The sequence below is a fragment of the Thamnophis sirtalis genome, unplaced genomic scaffold (assembly GCF_051295495.1).
Source record: "Thamnophis sirtalis isolate CommonGarterSnake01/CBP01778 unplaced genomic scaffold, rThaSir2_p1.2 scaffold_9, whole genome shotgun sequence".
NCBI classification, from domain to species: Eukaryota; Metazoa; Chordata; class Lepidosauria; order Squamata; family Natricidae; genus Thamnophis; species Thamnophis sirtalis.
The window spans coordinates 80,917,176-80,934,462 of NW_028261389.1; the positions used below are offsets into that span (position 1 = coordinate 80,917,176).

General features: G+C 42.6%; 1 protein-coding gene across 4 annotated transcripts in view; it reads right to left on the minus strand.

Annotated features, from left to right (window-relative positions):
* The window catches only part of FRMD4A (FERM domain containing 4A), a 353,039-nt gene that overhangs the window by 15,273 nt on the left and 320,479 nt on the right, over positions 1 to 17,287 (minus strand). For all 4 annotated transcript variants that reach the window (XM_087722412.1, XM_087722411.1, XM_087722409.1 and 1 more), the window contains 3 exons: positions 9,382 to 9,515; positions 3,127 to 3,249; positions 464 to 692 (listed from right to left, as the gene is read on the minus strand). In XM_087722412.1, coding sequence (XP_087578538.1) covers positions 464 to 692; positions 3,127 to 3,249; positions 9,382 to 9,515 — 486 coding nt within the window. The remainder of the gene's footprint in view (positions 1 to 463; positions 693 to 3,126; positions 3,250 to 9,381; positions 9,516 to 17,287) is intronic.

Sequence of the window (17,287 nt, forward strand, 5' to 3'; positions counted from 1 at the left end):
TGCCTAGGCAGGGGGTTGGGCTAGAAGACTTCCAAGGTCCCTTCCAACTCTGCTATTGCATTGTATTGCAAGGGCCTACGAGACCCATGGGATCTACCAACCTCTAAACCCCCATCCCATCTAAAGGAAGTCTCAGGAGATCACAGAAGGTCAACTCTCCCTGGGGGGAGAGCCTTCTCTGTTGCAGCTCCGGCCCTCTGGAACGAGCTCCCTGTCGAGATCCGGACCCTTGCTACCCTCCCGGCCTTCCGCAAAGCCACCAAGTCCTGGCTGTTCCAGCAGGCTGGGGGGTCTGAGAAACATCTACCTCCACGGAAATTGTGAATGTTGGCTTGTTTTTAATATGTTGTCTTTGTCTAGTTTTCCCCCTTTCCCTTGTCTTTTGTGAGCCGCCCGGAGTCCTCCGGGAGTGGGCGGCATACAAGACAAATAAATAAAATAAAATAAAATAAACTGCCTTTACCATCGATGATCAGCGAAGCTCTTTGGGTGGGCTTCTTCCCCGATCGGATGCGGTACTCGTTGATGGAATTTTCAATCTCCTGGAGCTTCTTCAGGGCATTCAGGTACGAGGTCTTTCTCTGCTTCTTCAGCTTCTTGGTGACGTTGGGCTCGCTGGCCAGGCGTCGAGCAGCTTCCGTGATCTGGGACTGGATGGCGAATTCTCTTTCCAAGCGCTCCAGCTCAGCTTCCTGTCCAAGAGGAAAGACGTTTCAACGGTCCAATTTCTCAAGGCCTTCCACGGGGCTAGTTCCACAGGATTGACATTGGATCAATAGCAATAGCAGTTAAGACTTATATACCGCTTCATAGGGCTTTCAGCCCACTCTAAGCGGTTTACAGAGTCAGCATATCGCCCCCAACAACAATCCGGGTCCTCATTTTACCCACCTCGGAAGGATGGAAGGCTGAGTCAACCCTGAGCTGGTGAGATTTGAACAGCCGAACTGCAGAACTGCAGTCAGCTGAAGTAGCCTGCAGTGCTGCATTTAACCACTGCGCCACCTCGGCTCTTAAAAACTCTGGAGCCTGGGGAGGGCGAAAAATGGCTTTAAAAAAAGGCTGAACTCAGCTGGCCAGGGCGCGCATGTGCGAAGGCCAGCTGACAGCAACGCCTCGCGTGCCCTGACAAATGGCTCTGCGTGCCACCTGTGACACGCGTGCCATAGGTTCGCCATCCCGGGTATATACCATTCCAGATCTAGGAAACCCCCAGAGGTGGAATAACACAACTTCTGGAGGGAAGCAGGTTCCACTTGTTTGATTGTTCTCACTGTTAGGAAATTTCTCCTGAGTTCTAAGGTTGCTTCTCTCCTCGATTGGGAACGATCCCCTTCATTCCTAATCACGCCGCGGGTTTTGGAAGCCGTGAAACTGATTTTTGCACATCAAAGAGAGATTCCCTATTTGGGTTTATCCAAGCGCAGCTGAAAAGAAGGGACTTGGTTCGACTTCATCCTTCATCAAGGTAATGCGGCTCTCTTTGGCTCATCTCAAAAAGCTCTTTTGATGTTTAGAATGACTCAGCTCTTCTCTTGTCGCGATTGGCCAAAAGGCTATTATTTGTCGGTGCTTAAAAGTTTTGCTTTGAAGATTTTATAATCTCTGTCAACAGTGAGCTGATTAAATATGCATTTCACGGGATGCCTAAATGCTACAGCCAGTTTTCTCCTTCCCATCCACTCCTACACTCCTGTTCTACCTCCCTCCAAAAAAAATCTCCCACATCCACAGAAAGCGAAGGATGAAAAGCACCGAAGGATGAAAAGCATCGAAGGATTTAAAAGCACCACTCAAGCTTTTTTTTTTTAAAAAAAAGTGCATTTGATCTTTGAACTGTAGATGAAGTTCACACCCCGGTTCTAAGAGTCCAAAACTTCTAAAAGGGCTTTAAAAAGCCTTAACAACCATTGAACTTTCCAAGCAAATAAAAAGTTTTTTAAAAAACCCATCAGCCTTATGTGATTCTGCAAAAACGGATCTGGGTTTGTTACAATCCCACTTTGAGGTGCAGCTAAAAAATGTAACGTTTGTAAGGCTAAAGCCATCCATCTCACACCCCTTCTTCATGTGAAACAAAGCAAGGTTTTATTGCCTTGGCAATGTCTGTGGTTTTATCAGAATTAATTAAAACACAGGCAGGCAAACAGTACAGGATTGAAGTCTTAAAAAGGCAGGCCCACAATATAAGCATCAACTTCTTTCAAATCTTTTTTTAAAAATTCATGTGTGTATCCCAGGAGAAAAAAGCTCTACTATCCTTAACGCAGATAAGAGACACCTTCAGAAGAAATTCTCCGAAGAGAATTTATATAAGATGCTTTATAGATGGCATTTTCCATTGGCGAGGTTGGCAAAGAGGTTTAAAGACAAATCTGCTAAATGCTGGAAATGTCACCAGTTACCTGGATCTTACTACCATATGTGGTGGACATGTGCAGAAGCAAAGAATTACTAGATATTGTTGGGAAGGAGGATAAAACGACGTATTGAATTAAAACCAGAAACATTTTTGTGTTGGGGATATTACCTGAAACCTATAATAAAGAGAAGACGTGTTTAATTATTCAAATATTAACTGCAGCTAGAATTGTATTTGCACAAATATTGGAAATGTGAAGAGATTCCAACTGAAGAGAAGGGGGTTAGGAAAATATCAGAATGTGCAGAAATGAATAGACTAACATTGGCAATTAAGGAGAAAGAACGATCTGATTTTATTACATGATATGGGAGGTAATTTATCAATGGTTAAAGAATAAAAAAGGAAATTGGAAATAAAAGAAGAAGATAAAAAGAAGAATAGACAATGTATTGAGATAAGAATAAAATGATAATTGTTAGCATGAATATGATGAAAATAACTATAATCAGTTATTATTGTGTATGTGTGTGTATGTGTGTATGTATGTATGTGTGTATATATATATATATCAAGAAGATCTGTTTTGGGGTTGTGCTTCACGTCCGCTGGGGCTCCCTCACCCGCCAGTATGAACTCTTAGTATAGCAATAAATGGATGGACAAAAGGAGGACAGAAAAGGACAGATGAGAGGATGGCTGGATTTTCCAGAGCCTGGTAGCAACCAAATATTTGGACAGGATAACGCAGAGGGGGTCTTTACCTCTCCCTTGGGCAGCATTTTCTGTTCATCCAGTTTAAAAGAAGTACCGATTCTTCTTCTCACGATGGGGGGCTCCTCCCCGGGGTTGAGGGGATACTCCCTTGGCAACTTTCCAGTAAGTTCCTGAAATCACACAGCAAATCCAGGAGTTAATTAGCAAAGAACTTTGTGCATCTGCCTCTAACAAGCTCAAGAACATTGGATCCCTGCTGGGACCCTTCAGGAATCCACCGATGTATTTGTGAAAGAGAGGGGGGGGGATATGCTGGTAACCTTCCCGCCCAGATCCAAGGTACTGCAGGGCCATTCCTGGGCTGGGAGGGGGGCAAGACGGTGGGTATAACTGAATGATGAAAGACCCTCCCCTTTGTGCTTGACTTAAACTCCCAATTTAAAGACCCAACTGAAATAAACTCTAATTGTACTTCTTTCTTTCTTTCTTTCTTTCTTTCTTTCTTTCTTTCTTTTCTTTTCTTTCTTTCTATCTTTTCTTTCTTTCCTTCCTTCCTTCATTTTTCTCTCTCTCTCTCTCTCTCTTTCTTTTATATAAAATGTATTGACTACCCACCCACCTTTCTTTCCTTCCTTCGTTCCTTCGTTCATTTGTTTGTTCCTTTCTTCCTTCCTTTCTTTTATATATAAAATTAATTGACCACCCATCTTTCTCCTCCCTCCCTTAATCTTTCTTTCTTTCCTTCCTTCCTTTTCTTTTATATATAAAATTAATTGATCACCCATCTTTCTCCTCCCTCCCTTAATCTTTCCTTCCTTCCTTCCTTCCTTCCTTCCTTCCTTCCTTCCTTCCTTCCTTTTCTTTTATATATAAAATTAATTGACCACCCATCTTTCTCCTCCCTCCCTTAATCCATCCATCCATCCATCCTTCCTTCCTTCCTTCCTTCCTTCCTTCCTTCCTTCCTTCCTTCCTTCCTTCCTTCCTTCCTTCCTCCCTCCCTCCCTCCCTCCCTTCCAGAGCTGCATGGAATGAAATTTCATTTTAATGTATGCCGATTATAGTGTACATTCAAAGTGAGAAAGTAGTTCGAAGTCTCTCTCTCTTTCTCTGTCATATCTATCTACCCATTTTGTCTGTCTGTCTGTCTGTCAAATTTATATGATTTCATTTAACTCCAGCCTCCCCCATTCTTGACTCACTCTTGGTCTGAATCAATTGTTTGAAGTCTCGGAAACGATGGTTGAGATGTACATTCCTCTATAACTTTACATCTACATTATACTTCAAAAAAGAACTTATATCTTTCCTAACCCTCTCGAGCATTTTGCTCTGGCGAAACAATAGCTCCATACATTTGTCTGCCCTGGGCTCTTCCATTCAGGGTAAAACCATTGGCTCCGTGTCTGATTTGATCAAGTGCTAAATTCCAAATTATGTTGGCACAGAACGAGGTTGGGCAGGATAACAAGCAAAGAGCTGGAGACCAGGCTGACCGGTCACGATGACAATGCCGAGGTGCCAACCTCTTCTTCCATGAGAGAAATGAATCATTTACTAGTAGAATGCCAAGCTGGGGAACAGAAAGGGGACCAAATAAAACCAATCAATCAGAATAGAGCTGGAAGGGACGTTTGAGGTCTTCTAGTCCAACCCCTTGCTCAAGCAGGAGACCCCACGCCATTTCAGACAAGCGGCTGTCCAGTCTCTTCTTAAAAACTTCCCAGTGATGGGGCACCATCAACTTCTGGTGGCAAGTTGTTCCACTGGCAAATGGTCCTCACTGTTAGGAAATTCCTCCTCAATTCCAGTTTGCTTCTCTCCTTGATTAGTTTCCATCCATTGCTTCTCGCCCTGCCCTCGGGGGGCTTTGGAAAATAAGTCTTCTTTGGGGCAGACCCTCAAATACTGGAACACTGCTATCATCCCCCCACCAATCCTCCTTTCGGTTAATCTGCCAGTTTAAAACAATTTACATCGCTCTCAAAACCAAATCCATTTCTCTCCCCTCCCACACCATTGTGGGTAACAGTCTATATTTACACTTTTTAATTTTTCTATGATCTTTGCGGTTAACAAAAAAAAAATAACCACTAGGCTCCTTCAAATTCTTAATTCTTAAATTCTTAAAAGAGCACAAGTTTAAAACAATTTACATCGCTCTCAAAACCAAATCCATTTCTCTCCCCCCCCCCCCGAATTGTAGGTAACAGTCTATATTTACACTTTTTAATTTTTCTACGCGATGATCATTGTGGTTAACAAAAAAAAAAAAAAAAAACCACTAGACTCCTTCAAATTCTTAATTCTTAAATTCTTAAAAGAGCACAAGTTTAAAACAATTTACATCGCTCTCAAAACCAAATCCATTTCTCTCTCCCCCCCCCCTTGAATTGTGGGTAACAGTCTATATTTACACTTTTTAATTTTTCTACGCGATGATCTTTGTGGTTAACAAAAAAAAATAACCACTAGACTCCTTCAAATTCTTAATTCTTAAATTCTTAAAAGAGCACAAGCTCTTTTCGTATTCTGGTTTCAGAAACAGGCATGGAAGATTATTGGGCTGGCTGCAAGGAAGTGAATTCATCTTGAACTTGGCTTTTTCTGTGTGCTAGGATCCCGCAAAAGTCTTTTTAAAAAGAGGCAAAGAGGGAGGGAAACAATGCAAAGCCTGTTAGCATCCATGCTCCTGTAATTTAAACTCATCAAGGAAGCCTGCAGAAAGCCGATGCTTGGCTGTTGCAAATAGTTCGGGGGGGTCCAGACTTAATAGCCCCCCTCCTGAGCCAGCGATTCCCACAGGAAAAGCCATGTCTTCGGAGTGATTTATGGTTGAGTAACCAGAGAGGTTGAGAGCGGGATTAGAGGATTCGTTTACTTACATGCAAGAGGAGAGTTGTTTTAAAAAAATATATGTTAAGGCTTCCCCTTTAGGTGATCTCTGCTGACCTCTTAACCCTGGACTCACAGTGTCACACTCTACAACCCAAGGAGGATTTAAGAAAGGAAAGAAAGAAAGAAAGAAAGAAAGAAAGAAAGAAAGAAAGAAAGAAAGAAAGAAAGAAAGAAAGAAAAGAAAATGACTCTGTGAGGTTAAACTGGTCAAGTACACTCTACAACCCAAGGAAGATTTAAGGAAGGAAGGAAAGATAGATAGATAGATAGATAGATAGATAGATAGATAGATAGATAGATAGATAGATAGATAGAAAGAAAGAAAGAAAGAAAGAAAGAAAGGAAGAAAGAAAGAGAAAGAAAGAAAAAAGAAAATGACTGTGAGGTTGAACTGGTCAAGTACACTCTACAACCCAAGGAGGATTTAAGGAAGGAAGGAAGGAAGGAAGGAAGGAAGGAAGGAAGGAAGGAAAGAAAGAAAGAGAAAGAAAAAAGAAAATGACTCTGTGAGGTTAAACTGGTCAAGTACACTCTACAACCCAAGGAAGATTTAAGGAAGGAAGGGAAGATAGATAGATAGATAGATAGAAAGAAAGAAAGAAAGAAAGAAAGAAAGAAAGAAAGAAAGAGAAAGAAAGAAAAAAGAAAATGACTGTGAGGTTGAACTGGTCAAGTACACTCTACAACCCAAGGAGGATTTAAGGAAGGAAGGAAGGAAGGAAGGAAGGAAGGAAGGAAGGAAGGAAGGAAAGAAAGAAAGAGAAAGAAAAAAGAAAATGACTCTGTGAGGTTAAACTGGTCAAGTACACTCTACAACCCAAGGAAGATTTAAGGAAGGAAGGAAAGATAGATAGATAGATAGAAAGAAAGAAAGAAAGAAAGAGAAAGAAAGAAAAAAGAAAATGACTGTGAGGTTGAACTGGTCAAGTACACTCTACAACCCAAGGAGGATTTAAGGAAGGAAGGAAGGAAGGAAGGAAGGAAGGAAGGAAAGAAAGAAAGAAAGAGAAAGAAAAAAGAAAATGACTCTGTGAGGTTGAACTGGTCAAGTACACTCTACAACCCAAGGAGGATTTAAGGAAATAAATAAATAAATAAATAAATAAATAATAAATAAATAAATAAATAAAATAAAATAAAATAAAATAAAATAAAATAAAATAAAATAAAATAAAATAAAATAAAATGACCCTGTGAGGTTGAACTGGTCAAGTATTTCTGCTGACTTCCTCGTTTTTATTTTTTAATTTCCACCCATTATTTTGCCCAGGCTTAGGAAGGATTTAGGGGGGGAAAAAACCAACAGAAAGTTTCTGCATTTCGATAGTGTTGTGTTTAAAGGTGCAACAACTCACACAGGGCACTTACAAGTATAGAATCTCAGGCTCTGGGAAATGTCAAATCCCCTTTGAAACAGATAATTCAGCTAGTCCTTGATTTACAACAGTTCATTTAGTGAAGTTATGAAGGCACTGAAAAAAAGCGACTTAGTCTTAAGGGTTTCACACTTAAGACTGTGGCAGCATCCTTGGGTGTGTGTGTGTGTCACGTGATTAAGAGGCTTGGCAACTGGCATGTACTTTTGACAGTTGCAGTGTCCTGGGTATACACGATGCCCTTTTGCGAACCTTCTGACACTTCCTTAACCGGGTTACTAACTGAACGAATCGTGATTCGCTTAACAACGGCAGCAAGAGAGATCGTAAAACGGGGCCAAACTCACTTAATAACTGTCTCACTTAGCAGCAGAAAAGTTGGGCTCAAATTGCAGTCGTAAATCAAGAACTACATGTAACCAGTCGGGGAATAATATATCCTTTATCCATGAAAATCTCAGAAAGGACCAAACAAGATTTTCAGGAATTATGAGCTGGCTGATCTTTTCTGGTTTCTCTTTTAGGGGAAAAAAAAAATTATGCAAGATGAGAAAAATAGATTTCATGTTCATAACGCAGGCAACTTGCTGAGTCTCACGCGGAAGCCAAATTTAAATGAGCCGGAGGATCCTTTAAAATAAATATAAACAAGCTTGTAATTACGTTGGTCTGCAAGTGTAATGAAATTTAATGATTGCAATTTAGTGAAAATGCATCTTTAATTAAGGATCATCTAACTGTTTTTCCATGCCTCGTTGTTGTCGTTCTGGCCAATTTTCCTTTCTGTTTTAACTCCAGCATTTTCTCACCTGTCGGCCCCTTCAGGGGAAAGGCGGACTAGAAATCAGATAAATAAACAAACATCACGCTCATCTGCAGCCAGCTAATAAAACTGGATCTATTTCAATTAAATCCAGGCCTGCAGCATATTAAAAGAGTCAAATCTGGCCTTTGGCCTCCTGAGTTATAGATGAACCGGTTTGAGCCCAATGGGTGGGGTGAAAAGCTTCATTTCCCACACTATATTTTTAAGTTGCCTACTTTAACTCAACACGCAAGGGATTCCTGAGTTGGTTCGTTCTTCCGTCTCCTGGAGAGGAAGGGCCGATTTTATTTTACGTTATTTCATTTGAATCATTTGATCAGAGCAACATTGCTCTTGTGACATTGAGTTTTAGCTGATTTAGTGCAGAAATGGCTGTTACAGAAATGGCTAGTATTTGTTAAAGTGGTGAAGTTAAAAAAAAATGAGGTTGTAATTTTATTCTGTAGTTACGGTGCTGAAAAAGTTGGATCTTTCCTTTCTCCCTCGACTTTTTTCTTCTCTTCTCCATTCCTTCTTTCCTTTCCTTTCCTCCCTCCCTCTCTTTTTACTTCTTTCCTCTCTCCCTTGACTTTTTCCTTCCCTTCCCTTCTCATTCTTTCCCTTCTCCATTCCTTCTTTCCTTTCCTCCCTCCCTCTCTTTCTACTTCTTTCCTCTCTCCCTTGACTTTTTCCTTCCCTTCCCTTCTCATTCTTTCCCTTCTCCATTCCTTCTTTCCTTTCCTCCCTCCCTCTCTTTCTACTTCTTTCCTTTTCTCTCTCCCTTGACTTTTTCCTGTTCTTTTTCCTTCCCTTCCCTTCTCCATTCCTTCTTTCCTTCCCTCCCTCCCTCTCTTTCTACTTCTTTCCTTTTCTCTCTCCCTTGACTTTTTTCCTGTTCTTTTTCCTTCCCTTCCCTTCTCCATTCCTTCTTTCCTTCCCTCCCTCCCTCTCTTTTTACTTCTTTCCTTTCCTCTCTCCCTTGACTTTTTCCTTCCCTTCCCTTCTCCGTTCCTCCCTCCCTCTCTTTTTTACTTCTTTTCTTCTTCCCTTTCCTCTCTCCCTCCCTTTTCCCTTCCCTTCCCTTTCTCTCCTTCCCTTCCCCTCTGTACCCAATGCCTCCCTTCCCCCTCTCTTCCCCTTCCCTATTTTCCCGTCATCCTTATTCTCATAACGCGATGGATCCCCAAGGCAATTCTTTCCAAGGAGGCCTCTCTGCTGCCTACCGCTTCCCGGAGACACAGCTTCCTCAGTTCCTCCAGGCGTTGGCGCAGCGTCTCCTCCAGGGCTTCTTGTCTGGATTTTAAGGCGGCCAGCATGTCTTTCTTGGCAGACTGGGAGCTGTCCGACTCTTGAGAACCTGTTGGGGGGAAACAACGAGGGCATTAGGGCAGCCGACACACCTCTGCGGCCAGGTGGGCAGTTTCTGGACAGGAAATGGGAGAACAAAACTGGATAGGTGTGGCATCAACTCATTGGAGCTGTGATGCTCGAGAAGGCTCCCGTGTCTTCTTTGGAGAGCAGAAGTGACCAACACAACAAGCGATCACTGGAGCACACAACACCAGACATGTCCCTGGGAAGCAAAAAATCACAAAAGTCTCACTTACTTTGTCCATGTCGTGCAGGGGAATTTCCCAGGAGAAATCAATTATGCTTGGAAGAGTTACCGACGAAAGGAAACCAGGCCACCAAAGGCCACCCTCAAAGCTGACACCAACCAGAGCATGGAACAACTCAAAAAAGAGCCGAGGTGGCGCAGTGGTTAGAGTGCAGTACTGCAGGCCACTTCAGCTGACTGTTATCTGCAGTTCGGCGGTTCAAATCTCACCGGCTCAAGGTTGACTCAACCCTCCATCCTTCCGAGGTGGGTGAAATGAGGACCCAGACTGTGGGGGTGATATGCTGACTCTGTAAACCGCTTAGAGAGGGCTGAAAGCCAGTGCAGCTCGCGGAGGACAGGTGTAACGTGGGTGTACCTCAGTACACCCAATATCGCTTGCGCGGCCGCATTCTGGACTAGCTGCAGTCTCCGAACGCTTTTCAAGGGTAGCCTTGATGGAGGCTACATGTGCATTTTCCGACATAAAAACATTTTGTTTTCAGAGTTGTGCCGGACAGGGATGAAGCAAACATAGGAACATTCCACTCGGAGGTAGTAGTGCTTCCGGCAAGCTCAAAATAGGAAACAGGACAACTGGAGAGGCCACCAGCAGTCTTTCAGGAAGGTCAGAATCCAGCAAGATGGAGTTGTGATCCTTTGACATCAAAATGTTTTGCAACTTTCTGCCAAACTGACATCAGCAAGAGGAAGTTGAACATGCTAGTGGTTTCATCCCTAAATAAACTTCTTTACTAGTCTCTTACTCACAGCCTCCAAATCTTCCCACTCCACGTTCAGAAGTTATTACTTTTGGAAAAACTAGGCAAATGGATGGGGAGAAGAGAATATGAGAGAAATGAGGCTCCCGAGAGACTAAGAGAAAAATGGTTGAAAGGGGGAAAGAAAGGAAAGGATTTACTAGTAGAATAGAACGGAAGCTAGTAAATACAGCCAATGATACGTCTTCAATAAAATGTGTGGGATAAAGATTAATATTGCTACTTGTGGATATCTAATTAAATGAAATGTTTACTATATAAAATCAAACTTGAGGATATCTGTTATTAATAGTAAAACAGAATAATAGATGGAAATGATACGTTAAATTTGATTAACTTTGAGGGGCAAAAGGCTATTGTTTATCTATTAAGAAAAAAAATTTAAATCAAGCGGGAGAATATGGAGTAAAAAATAAGATGACTGAAATGTAAAATGGAAATATGATGTAGAATGTAATATGCATAATAGAAGATGTAAAGGGAGGGAAAACCAGGACAATGTTATATTCATAAAAGAAGTTAAAATATGTAACAAAAAAATAAATAAATACGTTTGGAAAAAAAAGAAGTTATTACTTTTCGTCTGTTGGGCCCCCGTTAGGGTTGCAAATGCTTAATGATGTTATAATACTGAAGGGAAGGCATCTTTTCCTTGTGCAAAGGCGCATTAGGAGTGTGAGAGCATGACACAAGTGGACTCACACACACACACACACACACACAAATCGATGGGCATAGGCATTCGCAAAATTTGATCTGTCAGTTCATTCTCTAAAGAACAATTTTTCACTCTTAATTTTAAGATGAATGGATTTCAATTCCCAGAATTCCCCAGCTAGTCCTGCAGGCTGTGCAGGCTGGGGAATTCTTGGAATTGAAGTTCCACACTTCTTAAAACTTACCAAGGTTGAGAAATATTGTTCTAACTTCCCAACATCCCTTTCCCCCAACCATGTCAATTTTTAGGCATCTGAACGCATTCCTGAATAAATTTGAACCACTGCTGTCTGCCATTTAAAAACATTTTTTTTAAGGGGTGGTTAGATGGAAAACATATTCCCTTCACTCTGAAAAACACAGATGTGGTTCATGATAGCAACGTGATTTGTACAATGACAACTTTCCAAGAATTGAAAAGAAATAAACTCAAACAGGACAAAGCTGGTCAAACCTTCTGTTGATATGTTGCTACAAATACACAGAATAATCTGGATATTAGTTCTAATTATTGGAAAGCCTCATTATCAACTGGTTTGTAGTCCATCATATGAGTTCATCATTGATAGATGGATGGATAGATAGATAATAGGTGGGTGGATGGATGGATAGATGGGTGGGTGGGTAAGATAGATAGATAGATAGATAGATAGATAGATAGATAGATAGATAGATAGATAGATAGATAGATAGATAGATAAGTAGGTGGATGGATGGATGGATGGATGGATAGATGATAAGTAGGTGGATGGATGGATGGATGGATGGATAGATAGATAGATGATAGGTAGGTGGATGGATGGATGGATGGATAGATAGATGATAAGTAGATGGATGGATGGATGGATGGATGGATAGATAGATAGATAGATAGATAGATAGATAGATACATAGATGATAGGTAGGTAGGTGAATGGATGGATAGATGGATGGATGGGCAGGTAGGTAGGTGGATGGATGGATGGATAACTAGATAGAATTCAAGGGGAGGAATATTTATAATAAATACTTCATTTTTCTGCTTAAAGAAAATTGATGTTTATATTCCCCGCAAACTTTCTTAAAATGGAGAGATTTTCTTGCCACTCATTTTGCCATCAACCCATCCCTAATTTCACTGTTGATCTCTCTCTCTCTCTCTCTCTCTCTCTCTCTCTCTCTCTCTCTCTCTCTCTCTCTCTCTCTCTCTCTCTCTCTCTCTCTCTCTCTCCTCGCACGAGCTACTGAAGAAAGAATATCAGATAGGATGAGAGGTTTGAAGAGCAGATGAAAGAAATGTGTCTCCGGGGAAGTGGACAGAACAATGGCCCAGAAAGAAGGGAAATATCCCAGCATCAGACAGATGACATCACTAGAGTCCAGATGTGCAACCCACTCTGGCCTCTTCAATGAAGTTGTTATTTAAAGATGTGTGTTATACACATCTCACACGCCATGCACAATTAATGCAGCAATCCAGGTGCATCCCCTGCAGATTTCTAGTTGACCAAAATCTAACAGAGGTGGACAGAACCTTGGAGGTCTTCCAGTCCAACCCCCTGCTCAAGCAGAAGATCCTCTACCATTCCAGAGAAATGGCTGTCCAGGCTCTTCTTAAAAGCCTCCAGTGATGGAGAAGGAAGGAAGGAAGGAAGGAAGGAAGGAAGGAAGGAAAGAAGGAAGGAAGGAAAACAGAATAACAGAGTTGGAAGGGACCTTGGAGGACTTCCAGTCCAACCCCCTGCTCAAGCAGAAGACCCTCTACCATTCCAGAGAAATGGCTGTCCAGGCTCTTCTTAAAAGCCTCCAGTGATGGAGAAGGAAGGAAGGAAGGAAGGAAGGAAAGAAGGAAGGAAGGAAGGAAGGAAGGAAAACAGAATAACAAAGTTGGAAGGGACCTTGGAGGTCTTCCAGTCCAACCCCCTGCTCAAGCAGAAGACCCTCTACCATTCCAGAGAAATGGCTGTCCAGGCTCTTCTTAAAAGCCTCCAGTGATGGAGAAGGAAGGAAGGAAGGAAGGAAGGAAGGAAGGAAGGAAGGAAGGAAGGAAGGAAGGAAAACAGAATAACAGAGTTGGAAGGGACCTTGGAGGACTTCCAGTCCAACCCCCTGCTCAAGCAGAAGACCCTCTACCATTCTAGAGAAATGGCTGTCCAGGCTCTTCTTAAAAGCCTCCAGTGATGGAGAAGGAAGGAAGGAAGGAAGGAAGGAAGGAAGGAAGGAAGGAAGGAAGGAAGGAAGGAAAGCAGAATAGCAGAGTTGGAAGAGACCTTGGAGGTCTTCCAGTCCACCCTCCTACTCAAGCAAGAGACCTTCTACCATTTCAGACAAATGATTGTCCAATCTCTTCTTGAAAGCCTCCAGTGATGGAGCATTTACAGTTTCTGAGTCCACGGATTAATCGTTCTAACTTGTTAGGAATTTTCTCCTTAGTTCTAGGTAGCTTCTCTCCTTGATGAGTTTCCATCCATTGCTTTTTGTCTTGCCTTCTGGTGCCTTGGAGCAACAGTCACCAACTGGTGGTCCGTGGACCTCTGGTGGTTTGTGAGAAAACTTTGGTGGTCCGCAGAAAAATTATTTGCATTTTTTATATTGCACTAAATGCTATTCATCTTTTTAAAAAAAAAAAAAATCATACCAGTGGTCCGCGGGATTTAATTTTTTTTTGAAAATTTTATTAATTTCATATATACATTCACAATTATGTGATCTCATAGCTGTTATTAATAATATGTATTTATAACAATTTTTCCCCTACAGTTGACAATATACTTGAAAATTGCTTTCTTACCATCCCATAACTCCATCTTATCTTACAACGGTCCTACTTCTTCTTCCTTCCTTCCCTCCTTCCTTCCCTCGTTTCTTCTCTCCTACTCCCCTTCCTTCCCTCCCTCCTTCCCCCTTCCCTCCCCCCTTTCTTCTCTCCTTCTCTCCTTCCCTCCTCCTTCCCTCCTTCCTTCCCTCCTTCCTTCCCTCCTTTCTTCTCTCCTCCTCTCCTTCCTTTCCCCCTTCCTTTCCTCCTACCTTCCCCCCTTCCTTCTCTCCTACATTCCCTCCTTCCTTCCCTCCTTTTTTCTCTCCTTCCCTCCTTCCTTCCCTCCTTTCTTCTCTCCTTCTCTCCTTCCTTCCCTCCTTGCTTCCCTCCCTCCTTCCTTCCCTTATTGGTCCCTGAGGCCTGAAAGGTTGGTGACCCCTGCATAGGTTGACCCCTTCATCTTTGGGGCAGCCCCTCAAATATTGTACGACTGCTATCATGTCACCCCTGGCCCTGCTTTTCATAAGACTAGACATACACAATTCCTTAAGTTTAAGTCCCCTAATCTTCTTTGTTGCTCTTCTATACAGTCCTTCTAGTATCTCAATATCTTTTTTACATCGTGGTGACCAGAACCGGGTGCCGCATTCCAAATGTGGCCTTCCCAAGGCCTGATGAAGTGGTACCTCAATCCAGAAACCTTCGTGGATTTGCTGGAGGTACCACTTCTGGATGGCTTCACGATGATTGACTGCCCAGGAAGTCACCGAGGCATGAAATGTCACCACCAAGAGCCCGTATCTTGCAACTCTTGACTCACAAATAGGATTTCCTACACTTGGGGAGGGCCAAGATAACGGGCGGAGAGACCATCTGGACTTAGTCAGCACAGGATACGCATATTATTCCTCTCTCTTGTGCTTGTCTGCAGCCTTGGCGACGACGATGTGCACAACCGGTGTTATTCATCAAGCGAAGGGCTTCCCATGGCTCAGGAAGTTCACGTCCGAGATTTGGCGGCGAGAAACAATCGCCCACTGGATAACACCCAGGAGGAAATTCCCACGGGGATCCTTTGAGCCAGCTGAAATGTTAAGCGAGGCTCCCTTGCAAAGAAACCCAACAAACGGATTTTTAACTCTGTGTGCGACCAGCTGGTGGGGGGGGGGAAGTTTCGATCTTCAGAAGATTTGGCGCGATTGTTGAGTTGTTTGCATTTAGTTGCGTTTGCTTTTAGCCCAAAACACGACATATTGCACAGCTAGTCCTCAACTTAACAACAGTTCACTTAGTGAGCCTTTGAAGTTAAAACAGCACTGAAAATAAGGACTCACACTTACGACCGTTGCAATATACCCAGGGTCAGGGGCTCAAAATTCAGGTGCTTGACCAACAATTCATATTTATGACAGTCACAGTGTTCCGGGGTCAGGTGATCCCGTTTGGTGACTTCCTGACAAGCAAAGCCAACCGGGGGGGGGGGATCCAGATTCACTTAACGACCGTGGGACTAATTTAAGAACCGCTTAAACGACATTGACAAGAAAGGGCACAAAATGGCAAAACTCATTTAGCAACTGTCTCGCTTCGCGACAAAAAAGTGGGGACTCAATTGTGGTTGCGAATCAAGGCTGACCTGCAGCAATTCCCTCAGTGACCGTGACGAGAAAGGTCGTAACATGGAGCAAAAGTCACTTCACCGTTTCACCTAGCGACAGAAATTTTGAGCTCAAATTGGATTGCACTTCAACGACCAGCTGTGTATCTTTTTTCAACCCATTCTCCTATGTGGGAGCTTTTCTATACAAAGGGCCTTGAAAACAACATCTGTCTTTGAGTAAAATACCGATAGAATTAAAATTGGGCAGATCTTTTTATTACAAATGCTACTCTCTGCAAATGTTCACTCAGGTTTACACTGTATTTGTTAAATCTTCTTTTAGGCTTAAGACAGTGTTTCTCAACCTTGGCAACTTGAAGATGTCCGGAGTTCAACTCCCAGAATTCCCCAGCCAGCGAATGCTGGCTGGGGAATTCTGGGAGTTGAAGTCCGGACATCTTCAAGTTGCCAAGGTTGAGAAATACTGGCTTAAGATCAGGTTGCTTTGTGCAAAGCTCACAAAACAAACTTAGGCTTCAGATGTACCCAGCCTTGGCTGGAAAACACAAATTTGCCATTCAAAATGTGTAAATTTCGAGTAAATTCCCCATTTTCTCTCTCTCTCTCTCTTTTTTTTTTTTACAACAGATGGCTGCCTATTTGCATCCCTGATCCACTCTTCTCCACCACTTCGTGCAGAACCTACACACCCTGGCCAAAAAAATAAATAAATGTGTGAAATAATTTTAAAGTCCCATTATGCACGCTGTCATTCAAGCGGTGGATTTATGTCTGGGAATCCACTCCAATGTCTTTAAATAATTTGATGACGAGATTCTAATATTTTTTTTTTTTTGTAGGAGCAGCTGTGTTTCTCTCAACTTGGACCGGAGTCAAGAAAAGAAGAGGAGGGAACATCGGGGAGAATGTGGAAGAAAGAATTATGATCCTTTATTCAGTTTAGCCCTACCCAATTCTAGAAATAATAATTAAAAAGAAGACTTTAGCCCTTTCTAAAAGCGATTTCACTAAAATGGCAAACCCATTAATAGCACAACCCGGGTTCAATTGGGAAACGGTGAGCATGCATTAATTAGCCCAAGCCACGCCCAAAAACTTCAGAGAGAATTCCTGGAAGCCTGGCATTCAGAGACATCAGCCATCAACAGACATACAGAGATAAACAATGTCTACACACTATTCAAAAAGAGACAATCAAAGGGCTAAAAAGGAAGCAGAAGGGCCAACAACACCTCCTTCCCAGCAATCAACATCCAGATGAGCAGAGATTAACACCATATTTCTATCTACCTCACAATGTGAGCCGTAAATGACATTTGTGCCCTGTTCCTTTGCTTGGTTTGTGGCGGAAGTTGAAGTCGTATCCGACCCATCGTGACCCCATGGACAATGTTCCTCCAGGCCTTCCTGTCCTCTACCATCCCCCGGAGTCCATTGAAGTTCACGCCTACTGCTTCGGTGACTCCATCCAGCCACCTCCTTCTCTGCCGTCCCCTTCTTCTTCTTTTGCCCTCCATCGTTCCCAGCATGAGGCTCTTCTCCAGGGAGCCCTTCTTCCTTCTCATCAGGTGGCCACAGTCTTTGAGTTTCCTCTTCAGGATCTTGGCCTTCTAAAGAGCAGCCAGGGTTGATCTCCTCTAGGACTGACCAGTTGGATGGCCTTGCAGTCCAAGGG